Source organism: Drosophila innubila (assembly GCF_004354385.1).
Source record: "Drosophila innubila isolate TH190305 chromosome 3R unlocalized genomic scaffold, UK_Dinn_1.0 2_E_3R, whole genome shotgun sequence".
Taxonomy (NCBI): domain Eukaryota; kingdom Metazoa; phylum Arthropoda; class Insecta; order Diptera; family Drosophilidae; genus Drosophila; species Drosophila innubila.
The window spans coordinates 31,277,682-31,295,326 of NW_022995380.1; the positions used below are offsets into that span (position 1 = coordinate 31,277,682).

The 17,645-nt window shown below is 33.1% G+C and overlaps 3 protein-coding genes and 1 non-coding gene across 5 annotated transcripts; 2 read left to right on the top strand and 2 right to left on the bottom strand.

The window, feature by feature from the left end:
• Positions 1 to 1,004: 1,004 nt before the first annotated feature.
• LOC117789543 lies at positions 1,005 to 3,820 on the bottom strand. Its single transcript, XM_034628575.1, has 2 exons — positions 3,386 to 3,820; positions 1,005 to 2,339 (listed from the first exon to the last, which is right to left on the bottom strand). The coding sequence occupies exons 1-2, from the start codon at positions 3,818 to 3,820 to the stop codon at positions 1,005 to 1,007; spliced, it is 1,770 nt and encodes a 589-aa protein (XP_034484466.1).
• On the top strand, positions 2,436 to 2,968 carry LOC117791274 (kunitz-type serine protease inhibitor). Of its 2 annotated transcripts, none has more exons than XR_004618039.1 (2): positions 2,436 to 2,527; positions 2,707 to 2,798. XR_004618039.1 is itself a non-coding variant. In XM_034630982.1 (2 exons), exons 1-2 carry the CDS (start codon positions 2,458 to 2,460, stop codon positions 2,894 to 2,896), a joined length of 255 nt encoding a protein of 84 aa, XP_034486873.1. In that variant the 5' UTR covers positions 2,445 to 2,457; the 3' UTR covers positions 2,897 to 2,968. The 2 variants fall into 2 exon arrangements, 1 of the variants encoding a protein (XP_034486873.1); XM_034630982.1 differs by having other exon boundaries at positions 2,445 to 2,527; positions 2,712 to 2,968.
• A 916-nt stretch (positions 3,821 to 4,736) lies between the features above and the next one.
• On the bottom strand, positions 4,737 to 5,931 carry LOC117791506 (allergen Tab y 5.0101-like). The gene is made up of 3 exons (XM_034631285.1): positions 5,889 to 5,931; positions 5,145 to 5,545; positions 4,737 to 5,083 (listed from the first exon to the last, which is right to left on the bottom strand). Exons 2-3 carry the CDS (start codon positions 5,501 to 5,503, stop codon positions 4,789 to 4,791), a joined length of 654 nt encoding a protein of 217 aa, XP_034487176.1. The 5' UTR covers positions 5,504 to 5,545; positions 5,889 to 5,931; the 3' UTR covers positions 4,737 to 4,788.
• Positions 5,932 to 13,000: 7,069 nt separating this feature from the next.
• Positions 13,001 to 13,072, top strand: Trnad-guc. Its single transcript has one exon. It is a non-coding gene; the product is annotated as a tRNA-Asp (tRNA).
• Positions 13,073 to 17,645: the final 4,573 nt, after the last annotated feature.

The window sequence follows — 17,645 nt, forward strand, 5'->3', positions numbered from 1 at the left end:
TTTTAATGCTGCTCAGCAATTGCAACACGGCTGAATTATTTTGCCCCAATGTAGCCTTCAAAATCCACAGTAAATGACACCAAATGAACGAAGAATAAAACATTTTGAATATCAACTCACAACTGCAGGACACTGATTAATGTGGCTCCTTTTTTAAAGGGTTGCTAATGAATCCTTCGACGTGGAAAATGAACATTTCCAATTAGCGCTTTGTGTTAACAAGCGTCGCACAAAAACAAGTCCCTTAAGATTACAAGGACGAAATGTGTTTATCAGTGGCGTCGTCAACAGTGGGTCAGCCTTTACTTGTCCTTCAATCGCCAGTGGCTTACATAGGAATAAGGAATATAGGGAAGTCTTTTAACGAAAATTACTTATTTATTGTTACTATGTCTTTCGAAATTATTTTCCGTAAATTGGCCAAATTCTTCTCTTTTGATTGTTATCCAAATATAATGCTGTAAGAATAAAATAACTCGTTTAAATAAAAAATTTTCAGTCAGTTGAAAGTTTTTAAAAATGGTTTGTTTTGCAACATTATAACATTTTATTTTGTCTTACAAAAAAATAACTCTATGTTGTATATCTTTCACTTCCTTTTTTTAACTTTCCTACTTGGAAGATTTTCGTTATTCGTAAATATATTCTGATATTTGATAAGATAAAAGCTACTCTTGGTTTGTGGAGTAATAAATGTTGTTCTAATTTCAGAAAAGTTTTATATTTTGATTGATATATTTAAACAAAAATTTGAATCGATAATACTGATTTCCAATTGAACAGAATAGCATTTATTTACTTTGCAAGCTCTTGAGATTCCAGAGGAGTATAATAATGAAACAACACCAAATATTTCAAATTAAAAAGAAATTGTAGTTGCTTTTTAATTTTATGCTTTAATTATAATGCTTTGAGAATGCTATACAGATTAGATAAAGTTCAAGTTCAAGTCTATAAAATGTGTTGATTTTCGAATATTTAAAATTTCAAGAAAATGTCTATGATTAGCCCAACGATAGATGGCGCTTAAGTTCCTTTCTCCAGTGCAGTAATTGCTCGATCAGGAATACGATGAAAGCGAGAATCATCATCGATGCGGCGGCAATTAAAATGTAGTTCAGGTCAATTAGCTGCATGGCACGGAACTCGTTTGTCTGGCCAAGATCGGCCAGAGTCAGTTTGCCGGCAGTTATCATTTCGCTAAAGGCCATGTCACGCCAGTGAGTCATTAGTCCGGTTGCAGTCACCTCTCCGATCAAGCGATCGAGAGGCTCGCGAAAGACGGAGTTGATCGCAATGGGAAAAGCAAGTGGTAGACCATTGTCAATGCATAGATCATCGCGAAATTTAAACAGTGGTGATCTGAAGAGCTTCTGCCTCTGATGAATAATCATCCACTTGTCCAGCGGCATCATATAACCAAATTGAGTGTTAAATGAATCGCGCATCTCGAGATATTGTTCAAAGTCTGGCACGATTTTAAAGATGGATTTGAACCTATGCATATCGGGTTTGTACTTCATGAGCATCTCAAACTCTGGAGTCCAAATCACAATCTTAAAGTTGGACTTTAATATGTGATCCAAGCTGGAAAAGGGTTTCACTCGAGGAGCGCTTGTGATATAGGCAGAGAAATAGGAGTTGTACCAGGCGGTGAGCAGAAAACCCAAAATACAAATCTCCAGATAAATGCCACGCACCAGAATAGGAGCATTCAAAACCTCATTGAAGGACTGTCCCAATGCTCCTCTCAGGCAATTGTTGTGCATCAGAAACTCATGGGACTGTACCCGATAACCATGACGCCACAAACTGATCGAGAGCAACGCTGAGATCAGCATTAATGCTCCGACTGTGATCAGGAATGTGGACAGATCCATGACGCGACTGTAGATCTCACTGGGTGGCACATGGCCAGGCACAGGCAGCATTAAACACCAATTGACCAGCTCAAAGGGATAAGTATATCGATTGATCGGTGGCTCCGTATACGTGGCTGCCATGGCGAAGGGAACACTACCTCTTTGCACCTCGCCATCAAGTTGTAGAGCCGGCACCAGAAAGGATTCGTTTAGGTATATTGACTGTATCAATCGACAGTTGTACTTCAACTCGAAACAACGTCTCAAGTGACCCACGTAACCGGCATAAACCAGTTCTCCATTCTTTTGCCGATAAACTATCAGTCGAGGTGTAGAGCCGCCAATCATTATCGGCAATCGATAACCGCGAAGATTCTGCAGACGATTTATAAGAATCGGATTCGTTTTGTTATCAATGCGTCGTTCCTCGAATTGCAGTATCGGAAAGGGTGTATAACTAAAGAGTAGTCCAGTTTCCTAAAATAAAAAATATTATTCAAATATTATGTTAGCTTTTCTTTTCTAATCTTATCATACAATTTAGAAAAAAGTTACAATATAATCATATCTTATTTTGAAACTCGCATACATTGCCATGAAATTATTACTCTGCCTGTTTTGCATGTTTTTTGCCTTTTTCCTGGCGAAACCAAGTCAAGAAGAAGGTGAGTATAGCATAATTCGATAACTGAATAATAACTGATAATCTGTGCATTTTTAAAGAACTATTAATTCAATTTAATTTCATGCATTTCTTGATTCTCTAAAACCATTTCTTAAAATGCATTGTACTGTGTCAGTTCCTAGATAAGCTCAGTCTATTACAGATCCCAATTCTTCCTAGTTTAGAGAGATGCATGTATATGGCCAATCCCGGCCCCTGCAATGCCCAGATCAAAATGTTTGCCTATGATCCCTTCGAGAGTGAGTGCAAAGAATTCTTTTATGGCGGCTGCGGTGGAAATCCAAATCGCTTTGAAACTGAAAATGAGTGTCGTACCGCTTGTAATGTGAAGGACTTTTCAGAGGAATAGAAAAAAGGCTTAACAACTCTAAAATGCAACATAAAAATTGTTAAATTATAGAATAAAAACTTGAAAAAATAACTAAATTACTTTTATTTAAGGATTGTAAAATATCTGATATTTTAATTTTTAATTTATTTATTTAAAATTTTCAATGTAAATGTCCATTGAGCTGGAAGCTGTTTATCGAAAAGTGAGCTGTCAATATTTAAAATAATTTTATTATTTTTAAATGAAAATTTAAAAATTATTTATTCACAATTTGTAATTTTTAAAGAAACATTTTTAATTTAAATAAACATAATAAAAAAGAGTTGTTTCTATTTAGTTCAAATCTTTTTTAATACAAAAAAAATTTGTCCTATATCACGATACACCAACTAAAGAAATATATCTGCGATTTTCCCATGTAATTTTCTTTTAGCTAAAATTTTTGTGAACATATATTTCTTATTTGCAATGCATGTAAAATATTATTATTTATTATGTTACACTTGCCTCAAAGTCTTCATAGATGGCCAGCACATTGAGCAATTGTTTCTGTTGCCAACACCATTCAAAAATCTCCTCCACTCGCATCTGTTTTCTCAATATCAATAACAAGGGTGGCGAATTCCACATTCTTAAGTTCAAAGCCAGAAAAGTCAGCAATTTTTCAGCTGGTTCCTCGATGAAGATAATGCTCATCAAGTGGCTCGAATGATATTTGTTTAAATTGTAGCTGACATTGGGTTCGTTTTTAAGCAGAATAATGGACACAGGCAGCTCCGATAACAACTTAGTCCAAGTTTCTAAAGTGTCGCCCAGAATCAATAGATAGTCAAAACTTTGCTGTCTTTGCAACTGCTGCACTAACTCTGGAATGGCCAATAGACTTTGACCAACGGTGCCGAGTGGCAACAACAAGCTGAGCAAACTGAGCAACTGCCTCATGTTGCAACCAGAACAACTTTGGTGACAATTTGTACGCGAAATCAATTTATACCTGATTTCCTGTCCAAACTGTGAAGCACGCACATTGCACATTAGACATTCCACTGGGAAATTATTTGTTAATTCTATTTATTAATTATTTATGAATTCTTTTATACTGAGCCCATAACGAACCCAGAGTATTTTAACTGAATTGCAATGTAGGAGGCAACTCCGATATAAAACTATAGTTATATCATTCGATTTTCAAGAACAACAAAAATTAAACAATAAAACTTGAGGAAATTCTAACAATAAAAACATAATAGACCCCTAAACTTTTTTTGAAAGTGCGGGGTGTAAAAACATTAAGAGTACAATATAATGGGATTATTCAAAACATAAGAAAATAAACTAATTATTTCAAAAGAAAATAACCTATATTGGAGAATTACTAATTATATTAATAATAATAAAAAAAAATTTTAAATTAGTTATGCGAATTTTTTTAGTTTTGTTACTCTTTGTAATATTTGTAAGAATTGTGTGTCCTTGATCTCAATGGCTGTAAGAGCTAGAGCTACTAAAGAACCTATATTGGAGAATTATTTATAATCAAAAATATATAAAAAAATTAATAATGCAATTTTTTTTTAATTTTCTTACTCTTTGTATTATTTGTTGAAATTGTGTGTCATAGATCACAATGGCTATAAGAGCTAGAGCTACTAAAGAACCTATATTGGAGAATTATTAATAATAAAAAATATAAAAATATTAATAATGCGATTTTTTTTAATTTTGATACTCTTTGTATTATTTTTAAAAATTATGTGTCCTAAAACACAATGGCTATAAGAGCTAGAGCTACTAGATCTAGTGTCAACACTCTATTGAGTCAACGAAGACCGAGACTAATTTTTTTTTATTAATATTTAAATTCTTTTGTACTATTTATTCGTTTGAAGTTAATTCATTAGCTAATTAGATTAATAAATGCTAAAGATATCGTCTGATAACTGAAGCAGCTCCCCTTCCACGTACTCATGACTGTTGTTGTAGCTCTCGCCGGGAGCACAGAGATTCTTATAGATTGTATCGCGACGATGGCATTGACTGCCAGGATTCGTGGAGCCTTTGTATATAGGTAAATCATTCATATTATCGGTGGCAAAGGTGCAGACAAGACGGAAATGCTTAACAGAGTCACTGACAAAGGTCAAACCACTGCAGCCCACATGGGAATTCCGATCTGTCATCAGGAGCACAGTACGACTCACAGATCTGTTTGGGATTAGTTATGAACAATAGTATAATTAAGTAAATTGACAGTTAGATTACCTACTTTCTTTTAAAATCAGGTGTAAGATGCAGGAGCATGTTCCTGGTCACAAATCGAGTATCCTCGAACCAGCCCTTTAGCAGTTCCTCGGTGAGTCCGGGTACAATCGAAGGCTTGTAGACTCCCGTAAATGACAGACCATCCAACACACTGCCAATGTTGGTAAATTGTGGTGAGGACATGCAGGGACGTGTTTCCGGTGCACACTTCGTAATGTACATGATGGCAAAGTTCTCGAGCTCCTTGGACCAGGCCATCCGTGCCATTCTTGCCGCCGGAAACAGGGTCCTTGTATAGCCCAAAGCCACCCTGTTGCGATAATTGTTAAGCAGACTCAGAATATGTTCCTTGTGGGGCGCCATGCCAATCACATTGGAGCTGGGGAAGCACAAGCTGCTGAAGCTCTAGCCACAATTATATGGAACATTTTTAAATTAAATTTACGGATTAAGTTTTATTTTGAAAATTAAAAAAAATAAAATTTAAGAAAAAATACTTAATATTTCTTATAACTGAAATAACTTTTATTTAATTCCTTATCTTTAAAATAAAAATTTTAATTCAAAATTTAGCAATATGAAAAAATATGAATATAAGCTTAAATTAAAATATTATTAATATTTTTAATATATTAAAATGTGTTTTTTTTTTCGGGAAATTTCTATAAATTCACATCGAGAAAAGACTACGTTATAAACATGTAATTTTCATTTACTGATATTAAATATATAAAAAAAAAAATCTCACCTTATTCGTCTTGCAAGCCAAGTTGTGAACTCCACAATGCGGTAGTCTACAGTAAATATTGATCTTGGAGCTTTTTTTCCCCCAAGCAGAAGGGGAGATACTCAGTAACAGCAACAGTAGTAAATGTCCAACTTTCAATAACATGATTTTGAGCTCCACTGTAGCTGGTTCGATACTAAGCAGTGAAGTCCAAATTCATTCTTATTATAGCTTACTCCACTGTTATTTGATATGTAAAGTGATAAAGTTTATGTTTTAAAAACATCTGTGAAATATAATTTATCAACGTTCTTGTATTATTCCAACAGGTTTTTTATATAATCGGTTCTGGTTTCGGTTCCCGTGCGTCCTTTAATAATTTCTGCTAGAGGTATTACTAAAACCCAGATCTAGATGGTAAAAACTATATCTGCCAAATAAATTGAATTTAAATGCAGAATAAATTTAAAGGCCAAACCATGATCAAAATGACTTTCCGCTTGAAAATCGGTTTAGTTTTAATAAAGTTATGACAGTTTGAAGTTCGTCAGACTTTGAATCTAGCAACTTTACATTTATGTTGAATTTTACATGATTCTTAACAAAAAAATGAAAGGTCTCAGAATCAAGTTTAAAGTGTTGTTTAATACTAATTTCGATATAGGGAGTTAATTACAAGTGAAAACTTGAGATTTAAAATTTTGAATTTTCGAAATTGCAAAGGGGCGACCCTTACCATCGATATCGAATTTTGGTCAAAAATAATTAAATTTTCTAAATGAACAAAATTTAAATGCAGAATGAATTAAGAGGTCAAATCATGATCAAAATGACATTCCGCTTGAAAATCGGTTTAGTTTTGATCAAGTTATGACAGTTTGAAGTTAGTCAGACAGCGGATTCAGCCACTTTACGAGTCAAAATTTTTGTTTAATTTTTCATGATTTTTTACAAAAAAATTAAAGGTTTCAGAATCAAGTTTAAAGTGTTGTTTTATACTAATAACGATATAGGGAGTTTATTAAAAGTGAAAACTTGAGATTTAAAATTTTGAATTTTCGAAATTTCAAAGGGGGGACCCTTAGCATCGACATCGAATTTTGGTCAAAAATTATTAAATTTTCTAAATTTCTATATATATCAACTTGGCTGTTGCTGCTGATCAAGAATATATAAATTTAAAAAATTTAAAAGCGATTCTGAGAACGATTTCTTTTATTTTTCAAAGTGTATGCTCGTAAGTGAGTACTCGTATTCATAATGAGCTGTTCCAAAGCAACATCAAAGTCACAAGAAAAACTCCAATGAGGCAGAGATCTTGTTCGTCTGCCTGACAGACAGATGATCACTCTTAATGATGCTGCAAGCAAACAGCAAAGATTAACAACAACAACAGCAACAAACAATAATAATAATGAGAAGAAGCAGCGAAACAACTCTCATTATATTTTTCAAGCATTTTTTTTATTTTGGTTATTACAAGTTTGGGGTGCACTTCACTCGATTTGGCAGATGCGTCAGCACTTGACCCGACTTGGATTCGACTTGGATTCGACTTGGACTCTCAGCCGCTGCCGCAGTCGGATTCGGATTCGAACTCGAACTCCATCTTCGACTGTGTCCCATGCTTGTTAACCGCCAAATTGAGTTGACGTTGACGTAATGCTGCGCCACTCGACTAGGTCTCACTTTTTTACCCATTTAATGTAATTTTTTTCTCTTTTTTTTTGTCTTGATGAAGTGCAGTATCTGAGGCCTCTGTTGTCGGTCAATTAGCTGCGCATATCACAACAACAACAGCAACAGCAACTGAAACAACAACAATGAGTAACAGTGACGGAATGGAAAGCCCAAACATAACATGACAGTCCAACTTGGACTGACTACGGGGTCATATGGAGTCTTTAATTGGCATTACTGGCGTATTTCAAGACGACAACAAACACAACAACTACAACAACAACAACAGTAACAGCGACAAGTTTTTTTTGGAATCACTCAAAAGTTCATAACAGTGCATTCTCAACGCATCTTTATATTCCCATTGAGATTTAATAGCTACTTTTATGGGAAACTATACAAATTTTATATTTTAATTAAATTATCAATCTTTTATTTTGATAAATCAGTTTTTAGAATTGTTTTGTAAATTAAATGTAAGCAATAAAATTAAAGAATAAAATTTTATATTTATTAAAATCTTCAAATAGCTTGCTAAATTTTATAAATAATATTTCCTATTGACTATTTACTTTTGTTAAGCATTAAATTGGATTTTCAGTTTTTAAAGTTACTAAACTTAGTCAGTCTAATAATAGTCTCAACTGCATCTGGTTCATTCAAACATTTTTTTTTTGATTCAACACTGATTATTTTCCATCAATAAAACTTTGATTATAAATATGATAAATATTTCTTACTAATTCTTTTCAATTCCGTTATAATTTTAACTTTATCTTTTAACTGGCATATTACTTAATTTAATTGTTAATTTAGAATCTTATTTTCAGCTTATAAAGATAATAAATAATGATCAAAACAAAAAGATGTTTTCTGCCATTTCCTCATTTAATTCTTATCATCATATTTTTGTTTTAAAAAAACTCAGATCAAATTGTACTGCAACAAAAATCAGTATTCAATCGTCCAATAAATTACAACTTTAAATGTTAAAATTTTTTTGCAAATTCAAATAAATATTTAGATTATTGAGATTACGCTAATTAATATTTATTTGTATGCAAGAGCCAAAGATCATGTGAGACAACACTTTAAATATTTTTCTGTGTCACATTTGAGTTTGTTAGCAGCTGGTATGAGTTTTTAGTTGGTTTGTCCAGTCATTGTCACAGTTATTCGCTGGCGAGGAGGCAGGCTAAGGGAGGTGGCAAGAAGGAGCTGCCCCACTCACCACCACACTCGATGGTGGTGGCACGCAGTTCGCAGTGCGGTCAGTGGTTAAGTGGTGCAACAGAAAACGGTAGCCTTTTTGGACAGCGAGCTACAACAATGGAATTGTTGTCGCAAAAGCGAAAGAAATGGTGAAAATAGGAAAATAGAAAAATAGGAAAACCACAAAAGGCCAAAAGTGGACTAACAAAATGTTTATATAGCTGCATATATATCGATCGAAATGGGAGTATGTATGTATATATATATATGATTTGTATGATAAATGGCCAAGTCTCCAACTCGAATCGTGTTGCGGCACAATGTAAATTTCAATGGACCATTTTGGCGTGTTGCTTTGGCCTTTAAGTAGTCCTTCTGTTGGCCAAGTTACACGCGATGGCCGAGACAGTCTAGCAACAGTCAAAGCTAACCAACTTAGTTATTGTCCAGAGCTGTAAGTGCAGCTGCCCCCAGTTGTTATTCGTATTTATGAAAGGGTCTCATAATTTACCACAAATATGGTCATAATATTTTTGTCGGCTTTTACTTTTCGGCTTGTACAATTTTTTGGCCACGCTAATGAAGCGAAACTGAAAACGAATAACCCTTGAAGCTGGCTGCTAATTTAACTATTTAACTGACCGCCCGATGGCCACTTGTTGCTCGTTTGGGGGCATCATAGTTGTGGCAACTTGTCTGTTGTCCGTTGTCCGTTGTCTATTGTCGTTGTTGCAAGCTGCCATTGTTGCCACTTGCCAGCATCGTTTCCTAGCAATCAGCTGCAAACGTGTCATTCCTACTCGGCCAGTCTGCGGCAGTCTATAATCAACATCAACATTACCAACCATTCAGTCAGTGCACAGTGGTTCAAAAGATCAGAATTTGACATAAAATCAAATAAAGCTATTCACAGCATTGAAACATTATGTATTTTTAAAATACAGCAAGCCTATTATTCAGCTAAAACTAAGTATTGTTTTCCACATGAGCCCACATTGCGTATGCGCAATTTTATTTCTCATTTTTTTGGAATAGTTTAACACTGCACTTAAATAACTTATAGGTATTTACTGAATTTTTGTAATTAAAATATCCACTTCTTCACATCAAGAAATTAATCAGTTAGTCAGATAATTGTTTTGACAAAATAAAAAATTGTACTGCACTGAAATGTGTTTTATATTATTCCTTATTTTACTATATTAGCTCATGTTTTAAAGAATAAATTATAATAATAATAAAAAAAATATATTCATTGGGCTTAACTAATTTTTTTTAATAACAAAAATGTAGATTTTTTGTTGTGAAAAATAAAATTTGACTAGGTGTCGTTTAATTTAATGTCCACTTTAATTTTATTTATATATTTTAAAATCTAAAAATTTTTCATAGTTTTCCAAACACTTTATGTCAACATTTCTCTTTATTATTAACTAGAGACTCTAAGTAGATTTTGAAAAATTAAATAGGTAATTTTTTTAAGCTAAAAAATTTACGGATTTTATTTTACTTATAAAAAAATTGTATTATACAATAGTAAAAGTTTTATTTTTATTTTATAAAAAAGACGAAATTAAATTCAATGTGTTGAACTTTTTTTAGAAATAAAAAATATGTGTATTATTTTGTTTGTCACAACAATTGTTGCACTAACTATAGCTTAAATCGAATTATGCATTCCATTAAAATTTGAGCATGCGTACCAGTGTGGCAGTGTGGCAGGTAGTGGGGCAGCCACTCGGTCGCCTACAATGTGGGGCAATGCGAGCAATAATGTCCGGCTGCATCCTGGACTGGTGTGGCATAGTGGACTCGGTGGACTCGGTGGACTTGCCGCAAGGCGCAGCGTTCAGCCACGCTTCAATAAATGTCACTCCTCGAGCTTTGCATCTAAAAATTGATGACAATAATTTGTTGCATTTGGCCCCAAGGGGGTGTGGTTGCTGCCCCAGCCAGCCAACCAGCCAGGCCGACAGTCTGCCAATCTGTGGTACCAACAAATTGTCTTGGCAGACAGTTGGCTCTTAACTCCCCTCTGCCCCTCTGCCCCTCTTCCCCTCTTCCTCTTTTATCTCTCCTCGGTTGGACACGATGCTCGATGCGATGGCCGCTGCCGTTTTCGACACAATTTATACAAAGTGTCGCAGTTTTTGGCGCTTTGCATTTGTTGCTGACAGCTTTGTGCCCCACACACCCCGTGCCACAACACACAGCACACAGCACACAGCAATGCCATGCAACAGCACTGTGTGGCACGCCCCAGTGTCAGCCCCTATAGCGACCGCACTTTGCTGCTGCAACAACAACAGCAACAACAACAACAAATAAAAACAAAAAATTTAACATAAATTTCGTCATTTTGTCGCTAGTCGTTTGTATTCGAAAACGAGGGTGGGCTGATAAATCGTTGACCAAAGTAGAAAAGCAACAATATTATAAAATTATAATTACATTTATTTATTTAACGTTCAAAAAAAAGCATTGTTTAAATTAAATTTCGACAATGTTTTACAGCAAAAAACTTTTATTTTTAAATCAAAATATTATTAAGAAAATTCAATTAATTAATTTGTTTCTCTAGCAAATTGGTAAGAGTATTTTTTTTTTAAATATATTAAGAAAAAGAGGACAATAGCTAGACAAAAAATGGCTTCACTTAATTTTTGAAATCTGTGAAAAAATCCAATTTTGAGAAACTATTGATGAATCTGCAGTTTTGAAAAGCATAAATAAGTTGGAAGAAGAATAAGTTCAAAGGTAAGTTGTCTTCTTTTTAAAAAAAAAAAAGTATATCCAGAAAAAAGAACCGTATTTCTAAGCTTAAGGAACTATATAACTAATTATAACCTTAAAATTTTTTTTTAAATAGGAAAAACTAAACGAAATTCTATAATTTACGCCAGTTTTTTATTATATAAAAGAAATTTGAGCTTTCAAAGTTTCTTTCATAAATTATAATCTATTTTTCAGCACAGTTTCTTGTACAATTTCGAAAACTATTTTCGAAAAATATACATTTTTCTAACTTTATGTCGTTTTAGAAGAAGAAAAATTTTTTATATTCAGGGTAAAATAATGTTTTGACCATGCGTAAATCAATGACTTCTCAGTCCACCCTCCTATACCCTAGCCACAAGAGGGTAGCGGGTGTAACAGGGTAAGGTGGGGCCTCAATCGTTGATTGCAAAGCGCTTTGCGAATTGTTTTCACAATTCTATGAAAATCAACAACAACTGTAAACACATTTATTTATTTATTTCTTGATGTTTTTGTTGTTGTTAGTTGTTGTTAGTTGTTCGCTTTGATTTGATTTCGATTGTACATTTTTCAATTTGATAAATTTATCGAGTCTACAGTGCTCTACAGCACTCTCTGCCCAGAAACAAATCACCTGCGATGCCAGCGGACGCGATAACAGAAACGTATCGAAATTCAATACAAATTATAATGGGGTCTCTCATGCCACTGCCACAAACAGAGTCGTTGCCACTAGTTGCTGCCATTATGGCCATCGACTGGTAAATGGCATCAATTGCGACCTTTTGGCATTCTTACGGAAACATTTCGCTAATGAAACCGATACCTCAAGTGTCAGCCTTGGTCCAGACTGTGGTCAGCTTCTGCTTCAGCTTCTGGCCACGTTAGCAGATGCAGCATGCCACATTCTAAGCCAACATATTGCGGTCATAAAAATGTTAAGCGCACAACATTTGCCACATTGCCACCTTTTGGCCAAAAAGCAAATGGAGCACGCACGTGGCCACTGCGATTTCCCATTTCCCCGGACAGATCTACAGAAATTGGATGCCACCATAAAACGTGCCACAAGTGCTGTCACTGCAACACACGCAGCTGCAGATTATTAAGGGGCAATCATAATTTGAAAGGCCTCACATTTATAATTAAATGTCTGAAAAAATTTCAAGCCGTCTTAACTTTGTCAGAACTAAACAGAATTTTAATATGTAGTAGTGAAATGACCTCTAAAAATATTATAAACAAAATAAACAAAATAATTCCCTTGCCAAAAATAACATTTTTTCTAAAATTGCTTTTAAATTCCCTTTGCTTGTGTAAAAAATTAATTTTTCAACATCTGCAATTTCAAATTTGAATTTTAGTCAATTTCATGCTTCACTTTAAATATTAATTCTCAATCTTGCCTAAATTTTATAAATATTTATGAATGTACGAAACTCAGCAATCAGATTTCAAAGTAATTTGTCAAGCCAGCGACAACATCCTCGATAGTATAGTGGTTAGTATCCCCGCCTGTCACGCGGGAGACCGGGGTTCAATTCACCGTCGGGGAGAATGTTTCACATTTTTTTTTATAATTTTAATTAATTTATTTAAGTCTTTGGCAGTTTGAAATTTAAATATGTAGAGCTTTTATCAATCTTTTTGCTTTATACAATTGGCAACAGTAAATTATCCAAAACAAAATTAATGTTAAAAATTTTATATAATTATTTTGTCATTTATTTAGTTATTTAACAATATTTCCTAAGTAAATTATTTGCTTTTAAAAAGCTAATTATCAAATTTTTCACTTATAAAAAAACATTTTTTTATTCTTCATTTCAAGTTATAATATAATTTCTGCTGTTGTAAAATGTTTAAATGCGTTATAAAATAAATGTAAGCCAAAATAAGTAATTATAAATAATAGATAGATAATAAAAGTAAGTACATTTAAATTTAATGTTAATAATTCAATTATAGCTGATTGATTGTCCATTTAATTGTTTCATTATGCAGCAGACACATCGCACATTAATTAAAAATAATAATTATAATTTGTGGTCAGACACTAGATATGGACAATGAATGAATGGATGGATGGATGAACTGCTGAATGGATGCCAAAAAGCCACCTAAAGCAATCATTCAAAGCTCTGCCAATTGCTGGATATGTCTTAAGACTCAAAATCTCGTGTCCATTTTGTGGAGTGATTGCGTGGGCGTGCAGTGTCTGAATTACAACAATCATAACAACAACAATAGCAACAATGGGAACAACAACAAGACACATACATGAACAACATGCGACGTGCGCTGACTTGATGCCAATTTCGTGTGTGGATCCCAAGTTGGTAAGTCAAGCAGGCAATACCAATACCAATAAAATGACACAAACGAATGCACACACAGTTAGTCAAGAAAGTGTTTTGATGAAAAAAAAATTTAAATATTTTACAAATTGTTATATTTCAATTAAAATTATTTATACAAATTTTTATATTGTTTTTAACCCATAAACATGAATAAATAAAAAATAATTGAAATCAAAAACCCTTAAAAATATATATTTATAGCCAGAGAAATTTTGTATATTTTTATGGTTATATTTTGTGTAGCTATAATACAATTAAAATTATTTATAAAAAATGTTAAATTATTTTAAACAGCATAAACATGAATAAATTACAAATAATTGAAACAAAAAAACCCTTAAAAATATATATTTATAGCCAGAGATTTTATGTATATTTTTAAATTGTTCAAGTTACTTTTGTGTCCAACTGTTTGTATGCAGTTGTATGTGAACGTGTTTAAACAAATACAATTTGCAATTATATGGCAAGCAAATCAAGTAGAAATCAGCATGCGATTTCCACCTGTGACCGGCGTCATAATTCGTGGCTGTGTTTTTGGTCATAAATCTAACGATTTACAATTATTTTTGTTTTCTTTTTTTTTTTTGTTATTTCTTATTTTTCAGGGAGAGAATAAAGGAATCGCGAGGGGAGGCAACAGGAGTTGAATGCATTTCGTGGCACAGCGGGCAGCTGCAATAACATGCACATGCACATGCAACAACAACAAAAACAACAACAACAACTGCTCCTAATGGCCATTTCGTTATCACTGAACTGAACCCTGGCCAACAACAAGGAAATGCCGATCAGCCAGCTGTTTTTCTATATATTAGGGTGCATCGATTTTTTTTTCACCAAATATGGTAATCCAAATTCCACATATCCACAGTCAATTCTCAGATGTTTTCACCAAGTAACCATAGTTCTAAAATGATTTCCAAATTTTTAAAATTAAATTAAGTCCTTTCATGGTCGAAAATAATATTTTAAGGACAATTGGTCCTTTGATCTTATGAAATTTTTAAAATCCTGGTCCTAACAAAATTTTTGATACCAATCTTGATATGATCGAACCAAAAACACTAAAATTTCAAGAATATACATTTATCAACTCAATAACGGGGACAATGTACTGATTTCATTAGAATTGAGCGAATATAATCAATTAAAATTTTTCTCTACCCAAACAAATCGATGCACCCTACTGTATATTTCTCTTTCTCTTCTTTCACAGACCCTCTCACTCTCTCTCTGTTGGTTGTCATAAATTTACATAGATTTCGCAATGTAAAACTGCTAAAATTATTTATGATGACGCTAACGAGCGACGACAGGTGACGCCGAAGCTGAAGCTGAAGCTCAAGTTGAAGCTGAAACTGAGACTGAGACTGACGTTGTCTAGCAACTCAACGCTACGCACATTTCTTTCTTTCTCTTTCTCTATCTCTCACTGTCTCTCTCTTACACTTGCACACGCACTGATAACGCTTACTGCGTGGCTGCAAATTGATTTTGTGGCGCCGCCCGCCCGTTGTTAGACTTGCCACAGGCACCTCAACTCCAATCAACTGCATTCAACTCATCTCTTCTTTTTCAACATGTCCACATTATGCAAAAGACAAGTGAAAATTTACGTTAAGCGGCGACATCAGCGCTTTGTTTTAAATTTACAATATGTCATGTAATTATATTGACAATATAAAAAAATTCATATACTTTATTATGCAAAAAAAAAATACACTTTCTAGACTTTTCCTAAGCTGATTTTTTATTACAGTTGCACTATTAAAAAAGACTTTTCAATTTTTCTTTTTATAACAACTTAAAACATAATTATATTTAAGTAGTATACAAATTTATAGTATTATGATCAAAAGTTTTTTCCCTTTTTTTGCGAAGTTTTTGGATATTTGCTTGACTTTTATATGGTCTCAATCTAAATGAATATCCTAAAGAATTAAAATATTTACTAACTTAATTTACTAAGTACTAAAAAAAAAAATATATATTAAAAAATTTAAAAAACATTAAGTCAATCTGTTTTGCTTTTGTTTTTAAATTGTTGCTGTGCTGTACTTGGTTTTTAGACGCAGTGAAATTTAATTTAAGTCTTAAAGAGCTTAAGAATTTTAATAAATAACTTAGAAAATAGTTATATAAAAAGTATAAAAACTGTTGCATAAAATTCAATATGTTTTCTCTATTTTTAATAATTTTTTTGTATATTTTTTTTTTTGGTTTTTAGATGGTGAAAAATTCAATATACTTCTCAAGGAATTAATTGTTCATTAAAACCAATGTGTGGAGAGTCCAAATTATTTTAACCATATTCTTATTCTGAAACAAAAATATCATGACAAAATTTAATATTATTACAAAAATATTATGACAAAATTATATATTAACAGATTATTATGTACATCAAAATATAAATTTTAAAGGTACAAATATCAAAGAGTAATTGAAATCAATTGAAAAAATAGAAACATTTTTCTTTTTAAACTAATCCGAGGTTCAAGCCATTCAACCTAAACTTGTAAAAAAAAAGAAAATAATTATAACAATAATAAATAAATTCATAGAAATATATTGAAATACGTTGGGCTTAACTATTTTAAGAAATAAAATTGAAAATAATCATAATAATAATAAATAAATACATATAAATATATTAAAATACGTTGGGCTTAACTATTTTAAGAACTAAATTGACTGAGTGATTTAATTTGTGAAAACAATTACTTGACATACTGTGTAAAGTATATACGAACTATATATATATATATAAAAAAAAGGGGATTAGCTTACAAACACTCACAAACACACCAAGAGAAATACGTGTACAGATGTTTAGCTGTAATTAAAAGTGAAATTATTTGGCCAAGAGGTTTCAACGGAGGACTCCAACTTCGACTTTGACTGCAAATCGCTCTCTGATTGATGGATGAGTTTGAGTTTGTCATGCAAATTTCAACAGGCTGCTTTGCGTTTGCATGTGGCATGTGGCATGCTGCATGTGGCACGTTGCTCGCTTTGATGATGTTGTCTTGAGGTATCCAAAGACACTGACTAACGAGCGTGGCGCGTGGTCGTCAATGTCTTTGGCTTTTGCCTGTTGCAGTATTATTTTTTTATTTTTTTTTTCTATTTTCTATTGCCATATTCTGATATCATAAATATAAAGCTGTTTTTATTAAAAATCGCTGCAGCGGCCTAGGCGACGCAATCGGGGGCTGCATTGGCATGTGTGTGGCATAAATATAAATTGCAGCCCGTTGGAATTTTAATGACAGCCTTTGGAAATTAATCTAACGCGGCTGGCAGCGGAGTACTTGACAACGTCTTCCCCTCACCCTCTATCTCCCGTGCTCCTCTGTCATCATCTCCCTCTCGCTCTCTCTCCCTCTCACTCGTATGCCTGCTGTCTTGCTCTTGCATCGATCTGTTCATAACATCGTTGTCAAACTAGTTTCAAAAGTGTCGCAGCTGTTATTATTGTTGTTGTTGATATTGTTGCTGTTAGCCCTGTATACAAAGGACAAAGATAAGGCTTATAAGTTTGTTACAATGTCTGTCTGTCTGTTGTTTAAATAACTAAATCTTTAAATACTATAAGAGAGGCTAGAGCTACTTGATTTGAGAAACATACTTCTCTGTTCAATGAAGTATGTTTTACAATTTCGACACATAAAATAAAAGAATTCGATTAACAAGGAAAATTTAGAAGCTTTATTTTAGAAAAGTTTACTTTACAATTGTGATTTGTGTATTAATTAATAAGGAA

Bases quoted from the DNA above. Each gene is read 5' to 3' on its own strand.
- LOC117791274 (XM_034630982.1), top strand. From the start codon at position 2,458: ATGAAATTATTACTCTGCCTGTTTTGCATGTTTTTTGCCTTTTTCCTG. The intron at 2,528-2,711 runs GTGAGTATAGCA...TTCCTAGTTTAG, and splicing joins GAAACCAAGTCAAGAAGAAG to AGAGATGCATGTATATGGCC.
- LOC117789543 (XM_034628575.1), bottom strand. From the start codon at position 3,820: ATGAGGCAGTTGCTCAGTTTGCTCAGCTTGTTGTTGCCACTCGGCACC. The intron at 2,340-3,385 runs GCAAGTGTAACA...TTTTTATTTTAG, and splicing joins CCATCTATGAAGACTTTGAG to GAAACTGGACTACTCTTTAG.
- LOC117791506 (XM_034631285.1), bottom strand. From the start codon at position 5,503: ATGGCGCCCCACAAGGAACATATTCTGAGTCTGCTTAACAATTATCGC. The intron at 5,084-5,144 runs GTAGGTAATCTA...AATCCCAAACAG, and splicing joins ACACCTGATTTTAAAAGAAA to ATCTGTGAGTCGTACTGTGC.